Source organism: Octodon degus, unplaced genomic scaffold, assembly GCF_000260255.1.
Source record: "Octodon degus isolate 3935 unplaced genomic scaffold, OctDeg1.0 scaffold00109, whole genome shotgun sequence".
Lineage (NCBI taxonomy): Eukaryota > Metazoa > Chordata > Mammalia > Rodentia > Octodontidae > Octodon > Octodon degus.
The window spans coordinates 3,766,085-3,785,151 of record NW_004524685.1 but is presented as its reverse complement, the minus strand read 5'-3'; the positions used below and the strand labels follow the sequence as shown (position 1 = coordinate 3,785,151).

Sequence of the window (19,067 nt, the reverse complement as noted above, 5' to 3'; positions counted from 1 at the left end):
TGTACAGCAATTAACCACTAGGAAGAATGTATGCAATGTGTTAATTATTGAAACTGTCCTACCAATTTGGTTTGAAACTGTCTCATTGCTATTTGTTTTTCAATAAAATTATGGGAAAAAATGTCTTTTGTCTGTAAATGGATGCAACTAGAGAACATACTCTTAAGTCAAATAAATCAGACCCACATGTGCAAACATCATACTGTCTCAGATTCCATTTTTCTCTTTCAAGTTCTCACATTAAGGAAACAATACGACGTTTGAAAAATGGAATGTGAAGGACACAATAGATACTGGGAAAAGGGAAGGAACTTAATCAAAAAGAAAGAGTTACTAAGTTGAGAAGGACAGGAGACAGAGTAGGGAAAGAGATTTATCTAGGTATGTAAGCAGGATGGTTCCGACAACTGTACTGTGCATTTTTGCTGGTCTATGGAAAGAAGCTGTTAGTGCTTTAATTTGGTTTGTTTCCTTTCAATTATTTGTACTTTTTCTCTTCTAAATTGCTTATTTCTTTTTTCTGTCTTCCAATTTTACATGCCTATATCTGGTAATATGAATAACTGATTGGAAGACAACACTACATATTACAATAAATAATGTGAAATTCATATTACTTTGCTAAGTGAAATTCCATATTACTTGTAAATTTTTGTTTTAATTCTAATCTGAATGCTCTTTAAAATTTTTTTAAAAACAATAAAAAGATAAAAAATTATTAATCTTCCTTTTTTATGCCCTTCTTCCTCTCCTGGCTGATACCTGAATTTCCTAAATTGCTGTAATTCTTTAAAGACCATTTTGTATCTGTATATTCAAAATAGTTAGGATAGATATACAGCTACATTCTCTTAATTCAATGAATAAGAAGATTTGTTCTATTAGTGTTTGTGGACGGGATGTCATATCTGCACCTTGTACAGCGAATAACCACCGAGACAACAATGTGCAATGTGTTTATTATTGAAACTGTCCTACTGATCGGTTTTGAAACTGTCTCATTGCTATTTGTTTCTCAATAATATTATTTTAAAAATAAAAATAAAACAAAATTTTGAGGATGTAGATTTAATATTTTGGAAGGCAGTTTTTGATATTCATACTAAAATGTCAAGTGAGGGCCAGAGAGGAAGGTGAAAAGGAAGAGAAGGGAGAGCAAAGCCTGCCACCCAAGAAGGCTTGCAAGTCTCCCAAGAGTGGGAAGTGTAGAAGCCAGGTTAGCTCTCTAAGGACTGCCTTGCTTTCAAAGGAAAAACTATTGACGTCATCACTTTTCTCATATTAAATTCCATAAAAACTGCGGATTTGATTTGAATAGGGATGAAATCACAAAACATTCAAGATAAAAACATAAGACTACCCATTTGCCAGCAACTAAAGCATTTTCCTATATGCATTTAATTCCTTCAGTGCTAAGGTATCTTGATATGAAAGGCAACATAATAATGCTACTTCAATCAAATATCGAGAAGGGTAATGTAATATTACACAAATGCTCACTTCATCCTTTCTAATAAATAAAAAGAAAAATGATGACTGGTCAGGATTGTCTTACATTCTAAAAATGACAAGGACCTCTTAGAGAGGGATTCTCATTGCCTCCCTCTAGTGGCAAAATTTAATTAAGACACTAACTTTACTAGCCCCTAGGAAAATAGTCTTTGTTTTTAGCAGAGATGATTAACAACCAAATACAATATTTACAAACATAAATTATGGATTAATTATGTTCTCCATAGTGATTTTTGTTTTTTAAAACTTAATTACGAGTTTTCTATAAGTCAGTTTTCCTTATAAAAACTGAGTTTTCAACTAAGAGAATGAAGTAATATTAAGTGAGCCTCTATAAATGACAGAAATGTCTAGTTTAAAAATGTAAGGAATATAATGATTATCCTTGTTTCATCCACCACAGGGAAAAATATTTTCCAATAATTTATTTGGGTTAGTTTGCTATACTTTTTGAATACTTTTTGCATATTTACTTGACTATTAAAAATAAAATTATTATTCCAGAATGTACAATGCTTCCAGATCAGGGTTTTCTTATATTTGGAAAAAATTCTATTTGTAGCAACCTAGATCAATTTGAAATCTGTTATGGTTTGTGTATAGTTGTCCCCCCAAAGTCTCATGCAGTCTTGGGGCAGCTTCTGGAGTTTGTGATTGATTACTGTGGGTGTGGATGCTGCACCTGCCCTGGGGCAGGTAATGTGCATTTCAACATAAGGAGGGAAGAGAAGCTAGCTGCTTGAGTTGCTGCTACCTCTCCCTTGAGCTCTTGCTCTTTACCACCACCATGAAAGTTTACCCTCTGCCATGTGCTGCTCTGCCTTGGACCCAGTTGAATATGGACTGAAATCTCTAGTAACTGTGAGCTAATAAACCTTTCTTTCCTTCAATTAGAGCATTGGGTATTTGTCCCAGCAATGAGTAAAGAGTAACTAAGATGGAATCTATACCACCATCAAAATTGTAGACAATAAAAAACCAAAAGTAGAACATATAAAAGAGAATAACGTGATTTTTATCATTTTTCCTGTGACAGTAACCAATTACTTTAGGTAGGCACTGACTTGTACAACTGAGAGTGTAGGAGTTTGTTTGTTTTTCTTTAATGTAGTTAGTACAGGGTCTACAGAGTACAGGGTTTTCAAGGTCTCACTATGTAGATCGGACTCATAGTGATTCTCTTGTCTTCAGCTTCCCAAGTGCTGGGATTACAGGCTCATACAACTGTGCCCAATCTCAATTGCCCTCTCAGCATGCTCCAGGGGCAGGGCTGGCACAGTAAGGGAGTTTACGTCTTACTAGAAAAATTAATCTACATAAGCAACTTTTCATCAAACAGGAGCTTCCTCACTGACTAGGGAAGGTTTCCAGGTCAAATATCTTTTGTATTGAAAGGGTACAAATTTTTAAATAAAGTAAAAGATCAAAAACAAGTTAATCTCAATATTAATTAATGAGTCCCTATCCTGTTCTTGGCTCAAATGTAGTTTTCAAAATTTTGATATAATCAATAAACTGGTCAATTATTTCCCAGCAAGAGTAATCCCTGAGGGCCTGGCCCTTGCTCAGGCCTTTAAGTGGCTGCTTCCACAAAGCTGTCAGCCTCAGGTTGCTGGAGTTCGAACCTCACAACTCTCCCGCTGGCCAATAGTGGCCTGAAGGCATTCGAGGAACAACAAAAAAAAAGAGTAATCCCTGATGATATTAAAAACGTTATTTTGTTAGCACACTACAAAAAGTTTTAAAATAAGAATATAAAGCCCCAAAATATTCCTTTTCCTGTCTCTTGCCTTCATTCACCATTCCCTTCTTTTTAAACAATCATCTACCTGAGAGACAGCACAGCAGCAACTGGCATGTCGTGACAAGCAGATGATGTAGAGTGTGCCTAAGGAGAGTCACATGGAGAGAACACATCCTCTCAGGCTTTCACAGAGAGCACACTGGCCAAGCAACGGCCATGACTCATCCACATGGCTGCACTGACAAAGGTTCTACAATCTGAGCTACAGGATCTCAGGTAAATCCTGAAGGGATTTCACTGACCTTGTCAGGCCCAAAAGCTACAACTCCTGTTGCATAGGTCCTGCTTTACCTTGGTCTTCACCATCCAGCAGAAAAGTATAAAAACGAACTATAAGAAGTAAAGCCATGCTGTTATGTTGAGCTGTAGGGGACTTAGGTCAACAATTTCTGACACTGCCAGTCAAGTGGAAGACCCAATACTATTATGGACTACTGGACTCTTTTAGAATATTTTGCTGAGTTTACACACCTATAATATTCAAATAACAGAATTTAACAAACAAAGGGGATACAGATGAATGTCCATTTTGTATCTGTGTATTCAAAGTGGTTAGAATAGATATATAGTTACATTCTCTTAATGAATAGAGGGATTTGTTCTAATGGTGTTTGTAAATAGGATATCATGGTCATCTTGTACAGCAATTAACCACTAGGAAGAATGTATGCAATGTGTTAATTATTGAAACTGTTCTACCAATTTGGTTTGAAACTATCTCATTGCTATTTGTTTCTCAATAAAATTATGGGGAAAAAAAAGAATATAAAGCCCCATTTTCAGCATCTCTTGGTCCCTGGCATTGAAGAACTTCATTAGATTTCTTGTGATTGGTGTTAGGAAAAAGAGTAGGACAGTGTGTTAAAGATGGAATTAGGCTGTCTGCCTTTATTTTAACCTAGACTAGAGAAATACTGGTGATAATTATTACCAAGTAAGAAAAATATCATAGAGCTATAGAGCTACAAGCAACCTTACTCTTCATTTTAAATATATTGAGCTGGGTATTATGGTGATTAAATATCCAAAATTATAGCATGTCTAGTGTCAAGGGTGGGGCCAGAATCCAAGACTCCATCTGTAAGACTGTTTTTTTTTTCCTCCCACAAAATATTTTATTAGTATAAACTGAATCAAAGGGTAAATAACATTAAAACAATTTGGCTAATATAAGCATGATATTTGACTCTAGTTTTCTCAAGAAATTACTTGCAAAGCATGAGATAATAATATTGGTATCAGGGCTGAGGCGATAGCTCAGTAGAATAAGTGCTTGCCTGGCAAGCGCAAGGTCCTGAGTTCAATCCCCAGTACTGCCGAAAAAAAAAAAATATTGGTATCTTTTTATTAGTATCAGGCTTAGGTAACATGTTGAATGAATTTCTCTTATATTTATGAGATATAAAAAGTTATAGTATTAAAAGTCGTAAGATATTAAACTAAGACATCTTGGCAGAGTGAATAAGAACACGGGCTCAGAATTTCCCAGGTAGCCACCAACCAGCAATGAAGCCTTGGATAAGCTATGGAACACTCTGTGTCTCAAGGTGCTTCAACTACAAAATAGAAACGATGATAGTACTGATTTCACAGGAGCATAGTATTGATTAAAATGTGTCATCCCCCGGAGTACCGCTTTGTGTGTCATAGACACTCTACATGTTAGCTACAATCATTGTTATCATTGCTAATAATCGGAGGTATATGTTTGACTCATGTTTTAAATGTTTTATTTAAATGATTCTAATTAAGCAATTTCAGTTTTATAATTTGGGGGTTTTTATATCTACTACAATATACTGAACCTTTTTCCCTCTAATTGAGTTAAATGCCTTAGAGTTAGAAAAGGGCAGAGCATTAGAATACTTAGGGCCACAACAGAGTGAGGCATGCTTTTCTCAGAGTGATATTTGAAAAATATTTGGAAATTTGAAAAATATTTGGAAATATTTAGGAATCTACTGGTATTTGGAAAAATTAAAATATTATTTAAGGTACCTTACATTTTTTGGCTTAAAAACTCATTTCTTCTTCTTCTTCTTTTTTTTTTTTTTTTTTGGCACCGGGGATTGAACTCAGGTCCTTGCACTTGCCAGAGAAACACTTATTCTACTGAGCTATCTCCCTGACCCAAAAACTCATTTCTAAATTTCAATACTATCTGTAATAGTTCTTGGGGAGGAATAATATAATCAAGATCTGTAGGCCTCTAAGAAACCTGGCCTTGGGTTGTGGTGTGGGAGGGTCCCGAAGGCTGTGGAGTGTGAGCTGGAAACTTGAACAGTGAGCTATATACTAAAACTGAAGACAGAAAAGGACAGATCTGTAGGTTGGTATCCTACTTCTAGCATACTGACTTCGACAAGTGTCAAGGCCGTTGACATAGCAGGTACTCTGTTAATGAGAAATAAAGTAAAAAGTCAAACCTACTGAAGGTCCCGGCTTTCCTCTTATCCCTGGTGGTCCTGGTAGACCAACAGTGCCCTAAGAGAACAGTAGAGGGAAGAGAAAGCTGTTATATCACAAATAGCAAATGTATTTCTATTTGAAAACTACTAAAAACATTCATGAAAGTGTTCTTAATGCTTTAAGCAAGAATTTAAAAGCATAGGGCCAGTGAGATAGCTCAGTGGACTAAAGCACCTGCTGAGGCAAGCTTAGGCAAGTGCAGGAGCCATGGTTCGATCCCTGGCACCATATGCCACACCAGCTCCACCCCCAGGGCAGGCTGGGCCTGCCACAAAAAAAGAAAAAAAAAAAAAAAGAATTTAAAATCCTATTGATACCACATCTTTACAATATGCATGGTTAAAATAATGGGTACTTCCTCCTTTATGCTTTTTAAATATTTATATAAAACTAATGGCCTAAGAGTTACCTTGTCTCCAGGATACCCTGGTTCTCCCAGCTCTCCTGCAAAGCCTTGTTCCCCCTAGAGAGTACAATTTCATACACAATCACATATACAGTATGCACCTGGCAATATGATGAAGTAAATATTAATCATAGAAGAATAATTTCTCTATCTTTGCCACTTCTACAAATTAATATATCTCATAGTATGAAATAGATCCATGCAAATAAAGCAGGATATTTTATAAGTTCTGTTACTTGAAAGAAAAAAAGACAAATGTGGTAAGAAATTATCTCTAAGATAATGTTAATATTTAAATCACCTTATCACCTTTGATTCCAGGTAGCCCCTTACTTCCTGAAAGGCCCTGAAAAAATATTTTAAAAGTTTTATTTGTTGACATCATAGAAAGATTAAAAGGAAATATTCATTATGGAAATGTCCATTTAAAAAATAGCATACCATTGGGCCAGGAATTCCAGAAGGTCCAATTGGTCCCACAGGGCCAACATTGCCCTGAAAAGCAGTAAGAAAGACAGGTCTCATTAAGCATGCACTAGAATTAGAAAGAAAATGTAGACAAAATTAATTAATAAGTTAATGGACTTAGAGTAGTTCATCTCAACAAGCTCCCACATGGACTTTCTTCACTTCTCCTTTCCACATTTATGAATAATATCAACCTTAATTGCTTACAAAATCCACCTTATTTCTTGGGGCCTCCTTTTACTGGTCCAGTCCACAAAGATTCTCTCCTATCATCTATTACATTCACCTTGCATCATTTCCCCAAATAAACAACATCCTACAGAAATATTTTACTGGCACCCTCTCAGGAAGGAGCCGATTTATTTACTAATTATGCTTTACTATGTGCCAGGCATTTTAATGGCTTGATTTTATGATTTGAAGAATTTTAGAATGCAGAAAATTTAACATGATTTTAGCAATCAACTGAGTAGAAAAGGAAAAGCTCTAGCTAGTCTTCCACGCTTATCTCATACATTATTTACTAATTATTGTATATAGCATGTAACAGACACTGTAGCCATGTTGAAGAAACAAAGCTGAAAGACATAGTCTTTTTCTTTAAAGTTCTCAGTTTCGTGCTCCAATCCTCAGAAACAGAGCTAACACTATTGTCTCCTACAAGTCAGAGACGTAAAAAACTTCCTTCACTGTGTCACCTTAGAAAACAAAAGACAATAGCAACAACTAGGGCATTTGAAAGAAAAAGTATCTCTTGTTGGTTTGGACATGAGCTATAATTTCTGTGATATTAGGATCTCATTTTCATTCTTCCTGTCTCTATCTTTCAGGCCTGGCTTCACATCAGCATTCTTCTTCACACTAAAAATTTGTTTCAATTCTTTTTATGGTTTTCAAAGGTTTTGAAAAAAACTCTTTAAAGTTGGATTTGTAGCCAGGTGCAGTGGCACATACCTATAGTCCCAGCTGTTTTGAAAGCAGAAGCAGGAGAACAGCTTGTGCCCAAGGGGACAAGGCCAGTCTGGAGCCTGGACAACAATGAGACCCAAACTCAAAGGAAAATATTTATTTTCACAAAATGCTGAAAATGTCCTCCTTCTTCATAAGGGTCCAATTGTTTTTGTGTGTTTGTTTTTTGATACATTATCTCACTACGCAGCCTGGACTTGTAGTGATCCTCCTATCTCAGGCTCCCTAGTGCTGGGATTGCGTGCGTGCACCACCACACCCCGTTTCTGGATCGACATCACACATAGGCTGGCAAAGCATGCAGTACTGGGGATCAAATCTGGATCTCTGAGCTTGCCAGGCAGGTGCTTAGACCACTGAGCTATCTCCCCAGACCTGGAGTCCAAATCTCTTAGGTTCATATCACAAGCCCTGTTGGGCTCCTCGCAACCTTTCCCACTTCTTCTGTTTGTCCTTCCTGCTCCCCACTCTTCTCCCTCCAAGTACTACATGCCATACATAATGAGATGCTTTCCATTTTCGACCGTGCTCTCCCTTTTCATGTGCTTTGAGCTTTGAAGGTACAGTTACTAGCACTGGAGTGCTCTGTGCTCTCCTCCTTACTGTAACAGACTTGCCCTTTGGCCATCTTCCTAATCTACGCATTCTGCGAGAGCAGAACTATGTTTTCATTTACTTTTTAAAAATTCCCAGTCTCAACATAATAACTGGCACATACTAGCTTTAAAATAAAGTGTGGAATGAATACTCAAGGAATTAATTAACTTAAAAATAAAATTTTAAACCAATTTCTGTCTCCCACCACAATGCTGCTTTCCTCTTCCTCCATCATTCCCTTTCCTGAGATGAGTCTCACCACTTCTTTAATATCCTCATAAGATTATTGATTTAAGCAATTCTCTCGTATCACCTTCCCCAAGAGATGGGCCTTCAGGCACACACTGTTGTGCTCGGCTAGATCCCAGAGTGCGCCTCACTGTCTACATTCATACAATACAAAATTAATAATGGAAAATATGACAACTTTACATTTGGATGAGTCTTAAAGTCTGTGAAATATAACTAAGACAAATTACTTCCAACATGTTTAATCTTGAAATATATGGGTCTGTCAGAGGGAATGGGCAATACTTTCCAACTTAATAAATATGCAACATTAAGACATCATTCCTTGTAATTTGAATTTCTGTCAATAGGAGATAGCCATCATGACAGTGGCTAGTTTATTCAAAGTTCATAGCTTTAAGGCTTATAACAGATTTAAAAAACAATAAATATTTGTTTGGGAATTATGCAAAAATAGTCTATGTAAATATAGAAAGGCTATTTTTACAACCAAAATCTCATTTTGTACTATAGTTTTGTCCATGGACGATATAATATTCTTAAATCTTGTTTCAGTGCTTAATCTGGCATCTTTCAAATGAATGTATGTTGTTTATAAAATATCCTGTCATATTTTTCAATGACTGTGAAAGGAAAAAATATAAAAATTAAGAACTTGGAGATATAAAATACATAAAACAAGAACTTCTAAGTTAAAGATTGACTGGTAATATATAGAAATTTCCAGGAAATACCAGCATGTTGTGACATACCACACAAGTTGTGTAGAAAGTCCTTGTCCTGAGAAACTGTTGCTTTCTCAAAGCAAGCCATTATAGCTTATGAAAAATATTTAGTCCATAAAAGCAACCTGTAGATTCTTTAGCCTTCCCTACCTACCACACTCCTCTTTTATGAGAAAATGGAATGAAAGGAAGAAATGCTTTCATTCACAACAGCTTAGTTGAAGGTTTCTAGGACATAATACCAGAGACAAAAGAACTAGAAATACAGAAAAATTTTGAGTTAAATTAGGCTAAAAAATAGACCCAAAGCATTATACTGAAAGCTGAAGCCACTGGCTAATTGATAATAGTTCTTATGAGCATATTCTAGAAAGGAATCAGGGTCTGCACTGGTATTTTAAGCTGTATCTACCATACTAACAGATGACAATTACTGCCACTAATGTAATTAAGCATCTAATAATAACAGCTAACTCTATGGAAAAAAAATAATGTGTATGGCATCTCTTATCAGAAACTCCCTGCTGAAAGGAATAGCTAAGAGGTAAGACAGATGTTACATCTCTGGGCAAGCGAACTGTCCATACAAAGAAAAGGTTTTCATAATCCTTCTCAATTATTTTCAAAATCTCTTTTCAATTTGCTCGCCAGTTTCCTTACTTTCTAGCATATAAACCCACTACTCCTGTCCATTTCCCATACAGTCATATTTTTCTCCATTTTCTGTGTCTCTGATCACAGGATTCTTTAGCTGAAAGAACCATTTTGAAGTTTTCACTGGAATATATTTATTAACACAATATTAATACATTGCAACTAGCAGTATGTTCACTCCAATGACTGAGCTGAAATTCCTCAGAAGGTTATATGTCTGGACCACATTGCTTAAGCCCCCACAGAACTATTTTTGCTAAACTGTGCTTTACCTACATCAGAAAAACCAATGGACCTCAACTGATTTTACTGTATAAAAAATGGGTAAGTGAACAAAGTCATTTGTACTTTTTAGTGTAATAAATTAGGTATTAAAATGTTTAATGACACTAGTATAGCCTACCTCTGACCTTTATTGAGGATGGTTTTTCTTTTTTGTATTTAGTACAGGGTCTACAGAGTCTCACTACACAGATGGGACTCTTAGTGATCCTCCTGTTTTCAGCCTTCCAAGCACTGGGATTACAGGCACATGCCACCGCGCCCAGTCTCAGTCGTCCTCTTAGCACGCTCCCGAGGGGGTGGCAGCATGGCATGGCATGCAGGGGATTGAATCCCGGTCCCTGAGCTTGCCTAAGCAGGCACTTTAGTTCACTGAGCTATCTGGCTGGCCCTGAGGATGACTTTTCTAACCATTTAGTCAATTTATTTTGTAAGTCAAAGGCCACAGTTACCATGTGTTTTTGTGCATGTCTGTTTCTCTCCAACTATGATGGGATGGAAGATTCTCTATTCTATGTCTTAAACCTTTGAGGAAACTGAATCTTGACTAAGATCCTTTAAAGAAATAGGCATGAAAGCATGCATACATATAAATCTATGGAAATAAAATTTTCTACCTTCTCATAAAATATGTTTTATATTACTAGTCTAATTTTTATTTCTGAAAAACAAATTTGAGCAAAGCTGATATTCAATGAGGACACTGAACCTTCTCATTTTTCTAAGATTTAAAAATATACCTAACAAATATAAATTATACAATAAAGACTTTCATAAGAATTAATATTTAGAGATACTCACTCTAAGCCCTGGAAACCCAGGAGGGCCAATGCCACCTACGAGTCCCTATTGTAAAAGAAATGTGCAAAATTCATTAAATATAATTTGCAACTACTAAAGGTACTTTCTGAAGATCAAGACAAAGGCTTCTAGGAAAGAATACATCAAATTTTACCTCCTAATACAGTTAACTTCTGACACTTGTATACTCTTGTGCATCTTTCTGTAAAGTGTAAATCTGTAGAAATGTCTTATGTTCTTCAAAAGACTACTTTGCTCTATGCTTTTGCATTCTAAGTGATTACTATCTACCTAGGATGTAGACTTCTCTATACCTTGTACATACTCAACAAAGGAAGTAAATGTCATTAGTGATTAGCATTATATATAACTAGCCTATATATTATATGAAAAGACAAGAGCTCAGTGTATAGATACACTATTGGTACAATATTTTCAGATGGATAAAACTATCACTTCTTCTGAAGTATAATATCCAAATCCTTTAACGTTCATGTGTCTTCTTTAAAAATGTAAATAATATTTGTTTTCATTGTGTTAGAGATCACAATATATCCGAGCCCCATTATTTATTTGACACAAAATATTGGGACTAGTATATCTCCTGTTTTGCATTTCAAATAATTTTGAAACAAAGGCATAGTATAAATTACAGGGAATCATGAGCCAATAAACTAGAAATATTCAGTTTATTCTGAGATTTAGAGTCAAAATGCTCTTCAGAAGAATTATTTTTTCATAATGTAATTAAACTAATTTTAGAATGGCAACTCTCCACCAAACTGAATGTCAACACTTGAATGATCCTGAAGCAGAAAACTCCATAAAACAGTAAGAACTAAGATGGGTAAACGATAGGCTTGAGAATACACTTTTTATATGAGATTTGTTAGCACTTTCATGTGCATCATGTATTTTTAATATTTTATTTGAGCTTATAAAATAATTCTGATGACTACACATCATGATGGAGTTACTTCTAAGTACTTTTTGCTTATTGCACTTGTTCACCATCCCAAACCATAGTGGCAGACAATGGAATGACAGGACTTATTCATAAACGTAATGACACAAATGGCAAGTTCAGTGCTCTGAGGAGACGTATGATGCTACAGTGCAAGGTTGAGCCATGTACTCACAGGACTGCCATCAAGACCTGGAGGGCCTCTGTCCCCAAAGTCACCTGGATAACCCTGGCAGAGATAAAGAGAAAGCATATATAAAGAACTCATCTTTCCTCTGTTTGCTAATTAAAAAATTTAGTGAGAGGAAACATTTATTATCTAACTACTAATTTTTTAAACTTGTGTGTCTGATTTATTTCACTCTACCTTATGGTTTCCAGGTGCATCCATTTACCTCAACCCAACTCAAACTCGTCCTTCCTTATGGCAGGAGAATACTCCACTGTACATGTATTCCACATTTTCTTTCTCTATTCAGCTGTTGGTGGGCATATGAGCTGTTTCCAAGATTTAGCTTCTAAAACATGTGCTGCTATAAACAAGGTATGCATACATCATGGTGGCATAATGCTTTTAATTCACTCAAGAAGATGCCTCCAAGGGGCACAGCTGGGTCAAATAGAATCTCTAGGTTTAGTGTTTTGATGGATCTTCATGCTGATTTCCAGGAAATCGTGCTGTACCAAAGTGGTTGTACTAATGTGCACTCTCATCAACAGTGGAGAAGGATTCCTTCTCAACCCCTCCAGCATTTGTTATTGGTTCATATGTTGATGACAGAGATTCTTTCTGGAGTGAGTTGAAATTTCAGTGTTGTTCTAATTTACATTTCTCAAATGACCAGTGGTGTTGAACATTTTTTCATATATTTATTAGCTGCTTGTATTTTGTGATCTGAGAAAAGTTTGTTCATTTCAGACGTTCATGTTTGGATTAGGTTTTAATCTGGGAAGTCTGATTTTCAGAAATTCTTTATATATTCTAGATATTAGTTGTTTGAGGAGGAGTAGTAGTAAAAAGTTTTCCCATTTGGTAGGCTGTCTCTTTACTCTGTTCATGGTCTCCTTTGCTGTGCAAAAGTTTTTTTTTTTTTTAATATGATATAATCCAACTTGTTGATTCGTTGTAATATTTCCTGTGTAACTGGTGTTTTATTCATAAAATATTTGCCTATACCTATGTCTTCACGTGTTTTAACTAATCTATCTTTCAGCAGATTGTTTCTCTTTCAATATTTAGATTTTTAAAAAAATTATTTATTTATTTGTGTGCGTGCGTGTGTGTGTGTGTGTGTGTGGCCAGCTCAGCCCACCAGGGGTTGGGGCTGGCTGGCATGTGGTGCTGGGGGATTGAACCGCGGTCCTTGTGCTTTGCTCAGCTTGTTCTAAGTAGGTGCTTTAGACCACTGAGCCATCTCACCAGCCCCTAATATTTAGATTTTTGATCCATCTTTATTTTACCTTAGTGCATGATAAAATATGGGTCTAGTTTCAATCTTTAGCAGGTGGAAAGGCAGTTTTCTCTTCATTAGTAATGGAAAAAGCTACATTTGTTCAAGTGAAGGTGTTTTGGCCCTGTGAAGATAAGGTAGCTGAATGTGCTTGGAAGTGTTTCTGCATCTTTTATTACTTTGTTTTTTCTTTTGCAGTACCGGGGATAGAACTTGGGACCTTGCACTTGCTTGGCAGGTGCTCATGCTGCTGAGCTATAACCCCAGGTTGTTTCTGCATCTTTTATTCTGTTCCATTGATCATTGGGGTTATTTCTTTGCCAGAACCATGCTATTATTACTTTCACCATGTAATATAATTTCAATTCAGGGATTATGATGGCCCCCCCATCTTTCCCTTGTTGCTTGCGGTTGTCTTTGCCTTTCTAGGTCTCCTCTGGTTGTACATAAACTTTAGGATTGCTTTCTCTTATTCTGTAACATATGCTATGGACTTTTGATGGGATTTAATTAAAGCTGTATAACAGTTTCAGAAGTGCGGCCATTTTCACTACAATGGTTCTGCAATATAACAAGTATAGAACTATAGAACAATACAGAACAGGGAATATCTTTCCATTTTCTGATAGCCTCTTCAATTGCCCTGCAATTTTCATTGTACACGTCTTTTACTTTGTCAGACTGATTATTAACAACTTAGTTTTTCTTGATGGTATTGTGAAAGATGTTATTTCCCTGATTTCTCTCTCAATGATTTATGTACAAGAATGTTATTAACTTTTGAGTAATGACTTTGTATTCTGCTGTGCTACTGAATTTGGTTATTAATTCTATGAGTGGTTTTGTGTCTTTTATGTAGATTATTACGTCATTAGCAAATAATGATAATTTAACTTCTACTTTTCCTACCCATGCTCCTTTAATTTATCTTGTTTAATTATTCTGGCTAATATTTCTAGAACTATATTGGATAGGAGTTAACTATTAAATTGTAATGCAATAATTTTTGCCTTACATTTACTGACTTTGAGTATATTTCTGTAATTTGTAAAAATTATTATTTTCTAAGGTAAGTAGGAGAAGGTAAAATGTGATTATTACATGAAGAATCATTGAATCATACAGACTATAACCAAGATTTGTGGCTTAGTAATTCATTAGTTATCTCTCCTGTTTCACATTGTACCTATCATTAAGCCACAGAGGATGAACTCTTAAGTACTTACCATGTGCCAAGGGTTTTATATTTAGCTTTATATACAGACATTTCATTTCATTTTCACAACAGGTTTGTTGATTAGCTACTAAAAATCTCTCTTTGTGGTTGAGGGAATTAAAACACTTGTACCATGTTAGACCATCAGGCAGGCACGGGACTGAGACTTGAATAGAAGTTAACTGACTCTAGAGTTTATGCTTTTTCTACTCGGTTACTGTGAACACTTCATCATTCCAAGATCTAGTGTATTAACTGAAAGTCCTTTACATACAGTTTTATTGGGAAAGACATAAAACATATGAACCATGCCAATGTAAAAATGCATTATTACCAGAAATTAAAGCTTTCCAAATACCCACTAAAAATTCTATCTTGCAAAATTGTGAAGGGTTACAAAGTAAGACTTATTATAAATTCTATTGTAAAGTAACTCACTACTCACTCTACCTTTATTCATTAAACTTATTCCCTCAAGATTATCATGGGAGTTTTCAGCTTTTAAGCTCATTTTTGAAAAACCTACTCTATAAAATAGCAAAAGAAAAATTACCATTACAACCATTTCCATAATATTTACTTTAAAATTCTTAAGAAGAAAAATAAATCTTTAGATTCTTGTAAAATTTTTATTTTTGAAACAAAGTGTTAAATATTATATATTTAATAGACTTCCAAAAATTGATTGTTCTCCAATACAAATGTGAATGGGTTTAAGTTTAAGGATCAGCTTTACATCAGGAAGGAAATGGATGCTGTTTTTAATATATAGGTAATGCACAAAGAAAGCACAATTTGTCTTGCTCTGTAATCAGAGGATAATGCACAAAACATCTGTATATTTAAACATATTTTAGCCAGGTCCCTTTCCAAGCCAGCTGAAGTTCAACTAGGCTGCTTTCATTGTTCTTGGAAGTCACAGTCTGTTGTCAGCAAACTTACAAATCTGCAATACATCATTCTATTCAGTAGGAGCTAGTATGGATATTTGGAATTATTTGTGAGGTAAAGGTAATGGAAAAAGAAGAGGAAAAGTACTGCAATTAATTTGAAACATTACAGAATATTGATGTATTTTAGGTAAATCATAATGTTTTCCAAAAATAGTGAAATAATTTACAATGGGAGACATATGACATGATTGCATTAATGTGAAATGTCCAAAATAGGCAGATCCATAGAGACACATAAGGCTAGCGATATAAGGGGAAGAATGTAGAGGGACTGCTAATGAGCTCTGTGTTTCTTTTTAGGATAAGGAAAACGTTTTAAAATAGCATCATGGTTGCACAACTTTGTGAATACATTAAAAACTAGCAAATTTCACACTTTAAAAAGAGAAATGTTGGGTGCCAGTGAGATAGCTCAGAGGACTAAGCGCCTATTTTGGCAAGTGCAGGGACGAGGATTTGATTCCTGGTCATGCATGCCCTACTGGCCCTGCCCCCAGGGCACGCTGAGCCAGTAACCAAGTCTAGGGGTGGTGGCACACGCCTGTAATCCCAGCACTGGGGAGGTTGAAAACAGGAGGATCACTAGAATCTGATCTGTGTAGTGAGACCCCGTACCAAATATATAAATAGAAAAGAGAGAGAGAGAGAAATGTTATGACATCTGAGTTTTATCTCAATCAAATTGTGTTTTAAAAACAAAGAATTAGGATGTCTATAAAGGGAACATTATCCAGAAATATTTTTGGGGACTCAGTCAGAACTGCCTAGGTGTGCTGCTCTCGCTGACCCATTCGGTGGCTCAGCTTGCCACAAAGTTTGTGATTTCTCTCTACCTGGGAGAGAATATGATGAGGAAAGAAGGAAGAGAACTGTGGTCAGTCCTTCACTTATTAAAAATCCTGTACCTTCTATAAGCAGCGCACAAGCAATAAAGTTAAAACTTTAACTTTCTGTTTTTCTTCTAATAGTTCAACAGTATGTATTAGCTATTCATCTTGACATTGCCTCTGAAACAGGTACAGGGTCTCACTACTCAGCTTGCAGTTGTAGTGATCCTTCCACTTTAAGCCTTCCCAGTGCTGAGATTATAGGCACGTGCCACCATGCCTGGACTTGGTGGCCGGCTCAGTGTGCCCCGGGGGCGGGGCCGGCAGGGCACGGATATGGGGATCGAACCCCAGTCCCTGTGCTTGCCTAAGCAGGCACTTAGTCGGCTGAACTGTCTTGCTGGTCTATTAATATCTTTTTTGATGTATTATTTTTCCTCTCAGTTTTTACACATTAAACATTCATTGCCTTTTTAAAATTCTCTAATGTAAATTATGTTATTATTTTTTTATTCTATTTACATGTTGAGCACTATATCCTTAATTTTGAAATGATTTTACTAAATTTAGATACTTACAAAATACTGTTAAGTTAATGCCATTAAAAACTTCATCAAATTTGGCCATTATTGGATATATAATAATTTCTTTAAGGGAACATCAGTATTATATTTTATATGGTTGAATATTTCATTGCTTGTTACTTGTTTATTCAGTTGTTATTTGAATTCTATTAATTATGTTACTCAGGTTTACTTTTACTGTGGACTGTGTTCAGTGGTCTTTTAATTAAAAAAACTAAATGATTATAGGTTTTCTTTACTGCTAAAAATGACTTAATGATTTGTTGGAAATAAAACCATACCTTACTCTTAGAATACAAAAAGAAGTTTCTACATTTTTTTCTACTTCAAAATATTTACTATAAAATAAAATATTTCTGTCACATTCACTGAATAGTAAATTATAATTATTACTAATTTAACTCAAATTTTGCTTTCTTAGGAATACCCTCATGCTATCAAATGATGCAACATTCATTTTCCAGGATAAAGATCAAATAGAGAGTAGAAATGTTTAGAATTTTATCCATTCTTTGTATTGTATTGTACTGTACTGTACTGTACTGTACTGTACTGCACTGCACTGCACTGCACTGCACTGCACTGTACTGTACTGTACTGTACTGTATTGTATTGTATTGTATTGTATTGTATTGTATTGTACTTAGTGCAGGACCTACAGGAACTACAGGGCCTCACTACACAGATCAGACTCATAGTGATTCTCCTGTTTTCAGCTTCCCAAGTGCTGAGATTACAGATGTACGCTACCATGCTCAATCTCAGTCGCTGTCTCAGCAAGCACTGCAGGCCGGGGATCGATCCTCTGATCCCTGTGTCTGCCTAAGCAGGTGCTTTAATCGACTGAGCTATCTGGCCGGTCCAAATTTTATCCTTTCTTTTCCCCTGAAAATTTCATTAATTTTCATCTTCTAATGGGCATGGCCAAATTGCTTCTATGTTGTATTCAGTTTTTTTTTTTTTACATTTTTTTTAAACTTGCTATACAGTTTTATATTATAATGAATATGCATTTCAGGGATTTCAGGGATCTCAGGAACATTTCAGATACTTCATCTGATTTCTTCAACTTTTGAATTCTTTTCTCACACATTTCTGCAGATCAATGTGATGCACCAAATCTGAAATGATATTGAATGATTTCTACTTCCTAAAGTATTCACACTTCAGTATCACATCCTTTCTGCAGGATTATACTATATAATTATATATAATATAATATATATAATCAGTGTGGATAGCACCTATACCTCACTTTGTCTAACAAGCATCATGTGGTAAAAGTGACCGGGCTGTCAGTGCTGTAATTTGATTACACCAAGTTACAGTCTATCTTAGCACTTTAAACTAGAGACTTCCCTTGCCTGCTTGATGATGTAAGTAGCTGTGCTGGAGCAGCCCATGTGGCAAGGACCTTGAGTGACCTCTAGGAATTGATAGTCTATGGGACCTGAGATGACTTTTAGCCAAGAGACAGCAAAGAGCTAGGGATCTCATTTTCCAATCTGAACAAAATAATCTCACAACTTGAAAGAACCTGAAGTGAACTTTTCCCCAAACTTCCACTTGATAATAAGCCTAACTGACACTTAGATTGATGCCGAATGACCATAGCAGAAGAGTCAGTATTAGGGCTTAGCCTTGTGACCCATGAAAATTGTCAGAAAAATGGGTACTGTTTTAAGCTGCTGAGATTATAGCATTAGGTATATAACAACAGAATTAGAAAACTAATTAAATTTTCTTTAAATAGAGAATATATAAGGTCTTATTTGCAAGTTTTACTGTAGGTAATGCTCAACTTAAGTATATTCACATTTTTTTCTAAATTTGAAGATCTACTACTTTTATTGCAAGTTTAATTAATATTAAAATTAAATATATTAATGTTACATTTTAAAAGTTAATATTACATATTTATGTTTTAATAATATTAACACATTATCATTATAGTACTTCATGTCTGGTTGTCAATGCAGAGAACTTTTATCATGCTTCATATACCTGTGGTAACGAAAATTTATTTTTCAATTCAAAATATTTCTCAGGGACCTGGGGAGATGACTCAGTAGAATAAGTGCTTGCCTGGCAAGCACAGGGTCCTGACTTCAATCCCCAGTACTGCAAAAAAAAATT

At 35.5% G+C, this 19,067-nt stretch overlaps 1 protein-coding gene across 1 annotated transcript in view; it reads right to left on the bottom strand.

Moving 5' to 3' along the window:
• Window positions 1-19,067, bottom strand: part of Col24a1 (collagen type XXIV alpha 1 chain) — a 403,759-nt gene that overhangs the window by 268,233 nt on the left and 116,459 nt on the right. Inside the window, exons 13-18 of the mRNA XM_023699052.1 lie at window positions 12,076-12,129; window positions 10,937-10,981; window positions 6,633-6,686; window positions 6,493-6,537; window positions 6,195-6,248; window positions 5,747-5,800 (exon numbers count right to left, since the gene is read on the bottom strand). Coding sequence (XP_023554820.1) covers window positions 5,747-5,800; window positions 6,195-6,248; window positions 6,493-6,537; window positions 6,633-6,686; window positions 10,937-10,981; window positions 12,076-12,129 — 306 coding nt within the window. The remainder of the gene's footprint in view (window positions 1-5,746; window positions 5,801-6,194; window positions 6,249-6,492; window positions 6,538-6,632; window positions 6,687-10,936; window positions 10,982-12,075; window positions 12,130-19,067) is intronic.